At 43.8% G+C, this 6,758-nt stretch overlaps 1 protein-coding gene across 11 annotated transcripts in view; it reads left to right on the forward strand.

The window, feature by feature from the left end:
* The window catches only part of CADPS2 (calcium dependent secretion activator 2), a 360,741-nt gene extending 354,093 nt beyond the window's left edge, over window positions 1-6,648 (forward strand). For all 11 annotated transcript variants that reach the window (XM_053405611.1, XM_053405613.1, XM_053405612.1 and 8 more), the window contains 2 exons: window positions 2,404-2,508; window positions 5,662-6,648. In XM_053405611.1, coding sequence (XP_053261586.1) covers window positions 2,404-2,508; window positions 5,662-5,832 — 276 coding nt within the window. In that variant the 3' untranslated portion in view covers window positions 5,833-6,648. The remainder of the gene's footprint in view (window positions 1-2,403; window positions 2,509-5,661) is intronic.
* The last annotated feature ends 110 nt before the right edge of the window (window positions 6,649-6,758 follow it).

A 6,758-nucleotide genomic window follows, 5' to 3' on the forward strand; every position in this document is an offset into this window, starting at 1 on the left:
CTGGGAGTGTACTTGCCGTCGTTTCAATCTTTCCTTTATTGCCAGGGCTTGTCCAACCAGAGAGGCAAAATAGGCTCCCCCTTGGGGTGCCAAAATTCCAGGGGTGCCTGCTTAGGCGGCATGAAAGTGCCTCTGCCTGTGCTTTTGGAGGATGTGCACGGATGAAGTTTAGCAGCTCCTTGGCTGGGTAGTATCTTCTGCTTCCCAAGAGACACACTGGAAGATACCGGTACTACTGATCTCCGCTGCCCAGAGAGGGAATAGACGAGAGGGTTTTTTAAGGGCAGGAAGTAAAGAACTGCCAGGCATTAGAAACCAAAGGAAGATGATTATCTGGTTAACTGTTCATTATTTAATATGCTGTTATTTCACTGCTCAGCCTAACATGCACATAATAAGCTGCAAGATGGGAGCAGCATTATTGATGATGTTGATGTTGTTGTTGTTTAGCCAGGGCACCTTTCTTCAGCCCTAATTTCTGCTTGCTTGGTTCTGGCTGCGTGTACTAAACCGTATTCATGTAGCCTCCACTCCCTGAAGCTTTGTGTTCCCCATTTCTTGTGTGTGTGTGCACATACACAAATATATACATACCCTCTCCTATTGTAAAGGAAGAGGAAATTATGTTAGGAAAAGGTTTATAGCTGCTTCTTTCTTTTTTTAAAGAAAGCCCTGAAGTGCTAATTCTCTCCAAATGCAATTTTGCTCCAAAATGAAACCACCACTCTGTTTTTCATACTTTGACCACAGGGTTCTGTTTAGTAATTGATACTGAGAAAGACTGAAGCTACAGAGGTGGTTTGTTTTTCTATTTTGCCTTGGCGACTGCTTAAATATCAACGTTACTTATTTTAGCTAAAGCCTTCCTAATATCTTTGATTAAGAACATTGAATATACCTAGTAGGCAAACAGGTAGTGCCCTGGCCAACTCCAAAATGCCTTTGCCTTTCCTTAGGTCAGTATTTACCTCACAGATAGGAAACTTTGGCCCACCAGATGTTTCTGGACCGCAGCTGCCTTTATCCCTGAGCACCCATTGTAGCTGAAGCGAGTCAGGGTGCTCCAAACAGTCTCTCTTTTTGAGAGAGATTCAGTCACGTCCCAGGCTGTGAAATTAGCTGGTTTGGAGCTCTTGCAAAAAACAGAAAACAACCACCCATTTTCCTAAAAGCCCAGACTTCCCAATAAGGGATGTGATTAGTGTGGTAGGGGAGCTGGGGGCAGGGGATGGAAATCACATCTGGCAACCAATGCACTGCTTTGGTTTCAGATAGTACATGGGTAAAGGTAAAGGGATGCCTGACCATTAAGTCCAGTCACGAACAACTCTGGGGTTGCGGCGCTCATCTTGCTTTACTGGCCGAGGGAGCCACCGTACAGCTTCCGGAGGTCATGTGGCCAGCATGACTAAGCCGCTTCTGGCAAACCAGAGCAGCGCATGGAAACGCCATTTACCTTCCTGCTGGAGCAGTACCTATTTATCTACTTGCACTTTGACGTGCTTTCGAACTGCTAGGTTGGCAGGAGCAGGGACCGAGCAACGGGAGCTCACCCTGTTGCGGGGATTCGAACCTCCGACCTTCTGATCGGCAAGCCCAAGAGGCTTAGTGGTTTAGACCACAGTGCCACCTGCATCCTTAGTACATGGGTAGACAAATCTAAAAAGTCCGGGACACAAATTTTATGGCCCTCTAGCGGCTATGGTAGCTCAGAATCATAGAATTGATAATCCTCAGGGTCGCTTCCTACCCCCTGCAATGCAGGAATATGCAGCTGCCCCATATGGGGATCAAACCTGCAACCTTTGTGTCATACATTATCAGTTCCCTCATCCCAATTTTAGCGTCTGTCTGCCTCCCCACCCACCCCCTCTATTTCATTACACCCTTGGTAAGAGAGTGAGAACTGCAAAAAACGGCAGGAATTGTGTTTCATCGTCAGATGCCCTCTTCTTCCATTAGACTTCATTTCCCTTTTTGCTAAGTGAAACTTGCAGAGCTGTGCAATTTTCCCCTTCGTCTCCATAAATAATCTTCTTCCCCCTACTGTTTTAGCAATCAGTTATTTCATGCGAGCGTGCGCACGGAACACTCCTTTTTGCCTACAGATCGCGATGTGCGAAACACTCTTTCACATGAAGATGGCCCAGCTCAACGGCACTGAGGAGTTTTTGCTAATGCTAATTCGCGTGAAGACCAATTCAGGTCAAGTTTGCCAATTTCCTAGCAACGACACTTGCCGTTTTACTGACCGGGATCAAGGCATCGTTGACTTCAAGGGCTGATTTGCAGCCTGTTTGAAGGGTCCAATTTGCCTCTCGACGCCAGATCTGCTAAATAAATAATGGCGGACAGGACATATCTATAGATATATATTTATTGCCTCTTCTTTTTTCTTAACAGCAATGGTACAGTAACTCTATGAAAATCATATGCGTATGGCTGGCTGATAGATTAGAACTGCAGCTTCATATCTATCAGCTGAAGACTCTCATCAAGATAGTGAAGGTAAATATATTAGAATTTGATTGCACCGCAGAATTGAAAAGAGAAGCAAACAATGAATTCTTCTGGCTTTTTTAAAAAAAAGCAGTTTTATTGGTTTTTAAATAACCATTGAATACTTACCTAGCAGTACATCCAAATGTTTGCCTCTAGACATAAACTGACACATTCAAACATATTAATGTAACCCCTCCACTGAGAATATTGAGTAATTGATATGAGGAGGTCTTGATTTTGGTCATTAACATAGTTAAAGAATGGGGTCCACATTTCTTGGAAGATGTCTCTCTTCGTTATGCCTTTAATTGCCCTCTTGTGTCTGGTGAGATGCTCAGACATTGCTGTATCCCAGATATTGTGCATCATATGCATCAATATAACAATTTTCCCCAAAGCTTTGAAACACTTCAGTTCATTCGTAAGTTCAACTGTGTAAGGTGGATATTCCACTTTAAAAAATGGGAGGCCAGCCCAATGAGTTCACAGCTGAGATGAGATTACATCACTTGTTCCAAACCTGTTACCCTTCAGCTGTTTTGAGACTAGAGCTCCCATCAGCTAGCTTGGCTGGCGCTGATGGGAGTTCTGGTCCAAAACAGCTAGAGATTGGGAAGGTTGAATTAGTTCTTATGGTCTTGGTCTCAGTGATTCATGAGCTGCACCGAACCGGCTACAGCACTTGCTTGAAAGGGCTAAAGCAAAGCAATGCAGTAGTACCCATCTTACTTGCAGTGAAAAGGTGCCTTTTAGAATTATCTGGGACTGGCAGAAAGAATAATTTGTTTAGTAGCTGAATCTGGGCTTCGCAATGGAAGTCACTCCAGCAAATCTAGAGTGGTGTATATAAGCCAAATTGTACAAGCAGCTAGCGTCTAATAAACATGTCCCCGGAGGCCAGAACACTGCAGAACAGAAACCCAAAAGGCCACTTAATGAGTGATTGGTGAGGTGATTTAGTGGTCTGAAGGCCTATCTGAATCTGTTCAGCTACTTATCAGGTGCAAAAATGGAAGGCTGCACAAATGGAGATTGACTGATGGGAACGTTTCCCCTGCCAGCAAATTGGATCCTACAGCTCCCAAGGTGATTTCAGGGGCCAAGCACCACCAAGTGGAATTTGTGTGAGTGCATACACGTAGCAAAGGGGAGTTAAATTGCATTTGCAGCTCCTACAATTATTTTTATAACTCTTTTTTATTATTAATATGGATCACTAGTTTTGCATGAGTAAAAAAAAATCTACAGAAGTAGTTTAAAAGAGATGAATTGATCAAGCCTTCAGCATGATCAGCTGAAGACTTTGCACATCAAACTGAAGTCTTATTTTCCAGTTCAGAAGCACTAGTGTTTCTGGCATTCCTTCCACAGGCAGGGCCACGATTCGGCACACTTGCTCAGTTGTTAGCACTGGATCTCAATCTGGAGCCGTATTTTGGTATTCAGATGGTTGTTTAATGCAGTTGATCATGAAAAATATAGTCCTCAGTTCAGAATAATCAGCTAGTCATGCATCTAAAGGACATGTAAACCATCCAAGATGTGTTTCACTTTGGAAATGTAAAGCAATAATAAGTATGATCTTGTTTTTAAGCGCCTGTTTTAACATTCTTGTGATTTAAGGTTAACAGAGCACGGCCTTTTTGTATTCAGGGTAGTTCTCTCCCAACTCCGCAGATCAAAGCAAAAAGAGCCTTTAGAGCAGTCCTGATTCCCAGTGGCTGTCAGCCCAACACCTTTGTTAGCCTGTATGTTTTGCTGCATGTGACAATGAAACACAGCCTACATTGCAGCAATCGGCCAGTGTCTTTCATTAGCCCAGATCTGCTGGTGGAACCATTGCTCGGGCAATTGTGCTGTACCTGAGCTATACCGTTACGACAGAGTCATGTATTAAATTAAATATTTGTACTTACTCAAGGCAAGCGATTCCCAGAGCTGCTGCTCTTCCTGATAACCTCCAGGAGAAAGCATCCCCAAGCCACACAGGCTATTGGAGAGTTGCTCATTAAGTTTAAGAGCCAGCTCATTCAAGACACAGCAATTACTTGATGAGAGTTTGATACGTTTCTTTGGAAAGCATGTGAAAGAATGCTACTTTTTTTTTGAAAGAGTGCTGTTTTCTTCCCTGTTTTTGTGTAATGCAGCTCTCTCTCTTACACACACACACTATGAAAGGTACCGGAAAAGAACTTTCTGTTGGGAGATGTTACACTGAGAACTACTTTCAGGCTTTTTAGCACCATAAACAAAACATTTAAATAGCTCTCCCTTGCCTACAGCAATACACTCTGGGGCTTGGGGGCTGGGATCCCCTTCTCGTGTTGAATGAGGAAGCATAGCTTAGGGTTAAGAGCATGCAATTTCCATCCAGAACATTCCAGCTCCAATCCTTGACATCTCTAATTTGGGACTACAATTTCCATCATTCCTGATTACCGGTCCTGCTAGCTAGGGACGGTGGGAGCTGTGGTCTGAAAACAGCTGGAGACCCAAGTTTGGGAAATACTGAGTTAAAGGATCTCAAATACAGGGCTGGCACAGACATCATCCCAAGCCCCAGAGGAGCTGTTGCCCTCCAGATGTTCTGAACTACAGCTCCCAGAAAAATCATGCTGCCTGGCAGAGAGGCTGATGGGAGTTGTAGTGCAGAATATCTGGAGGGCACCAGTTCAGTGAACGATGTTCTGAAGATGCCATGGTAGACTGTTGTGATCAAAACAGACCAATGGTCTGCTTTTTACCTACCATTCCCTTTTTTTGCCAATTGATTTTTTTTATTTTCCATATTATTGCGGATTTGTTAAAAAACTGAGCAAATTTAATATTTTCAACAACAGAAAGACTTCCGACCCCCTTCTTAGATGTGTCCATAATTAACCCTTATTGCTGCTTATATTTCATAGTTATAATTCACATTCCATTTTTTCCTTTTATCCATCAGCATTAGTTAACAGTTCCAATATTGTCACGTGAGGATTACGCATCCATTTATCAAGCCATGTTAATTCACCAATTCTATTCCACACACCTTTCCCCAACGCTTTATCGCGGTCAGGCCTTCATTCCGTCTGCCCCCTTCGATGAGACTGACGTTTTTAGGGAACTACAAAAGGGAAGAACTGACCCTTTGCTGAAAATATTCTCTTGTCGCTACAGAAGACCTATCGAGACTTCAGGCTGCAGGGCGTGCTGGAAGGAACCCTGAACAGCAAAACATACGACACCGTCCACAGCCGTCTGACAGTAGAGGAAGCCACGGTCTCTGTGTCTGATGGGAGCGGACTTCAAGGCATCACAATGAAGGACAGCGACGAAGAAGACGGCTGACCACCTGCTTCCCCTCATGAGTGTTTGTTCCGTAACTTGTCCTCACACTTCGCGTTTATGGTTTTGCCTTAATGCCCCGATGCTATGGTGTCAAATTCATCCCACTTGTGAGGCAGGAAAGGTGGGCTAGACAGGGGGAAAGGGGGTGGTATTGGGGCAGGGGTGTTTAATGCCGAGGACATTTTGAAGACAATGGCCAGGGTGGGGTGGGGGTTGCATATTTTTCTATGTAGCTTTGCTTTGCACTTTTGAGAATGCCAGCATGGAGTGTGGGCTCCATCCCTTTCTGTTTGTCGCGTTGCCGTTTCTCTTCCTGTAACCGGACGGGAGAGCAGACATTGTAAATTGCGCAATACTACAGGCAGTCATCACTGGAAACTGTTCAGAGCAGGCATTTCATCTGCAACAATTGCAGCCCGAAAATGTGTTTCCCATGGTTTGTCGCTGTTGTGTTTTGTTTCTGTTGTCGGTCTCTTGCTTTTTCTTCATTCTTAGGAGACATGCATTTAAAAGAAAAACTTGGTCCCTAGTCCTTTGATTTTGCTTTGTATAAAAGGCAAGAGGATCTCCAAGGACTGCCAGGGGGAAAACACACACACACACACACCACTGCAAGTGTTGCATCTTCTCTCTTGCAAATTTAAAAACTTTCTCATCTCGTTGATTGTCCTGAAACTTGCCTTCGGTATTTCTATGTCTCTGTGAAAATTTGCAGGCAATAAGAATCTCCCTTTTCCCTCCTGTCATGACCACTTCTGTATCTAGCCCACGTTTGTACAAAGTTCCAAAATTAAAATATGTTTGCAATATTTGAAATCCTTCGACCTCCAGTGTGTGATTTGTTTTGCTGGCAGGAGAGGGCAGTTACAAAAATAAAGTGCAATTGTTTCCTGTAGCTCTGCAACATTTGATAAAGTGTTTTTATA

This window comes from Podarcis raffonei, chromosome 10, assembly GCF_027172205.1.
Source record: "Podarcis raffonei isolate rPodRaf1 chromosome 10, rPodRaf1.pri, whole genome shotgun sequence".
In the NCBI taxonomy this organism is placed as follows: domain Eukaryota; kingdom Metazoa; phylum Chordata; class Lepidosauria; order Squamata; family Lacertidae; genus Podarcis; species Podarcis raffonei.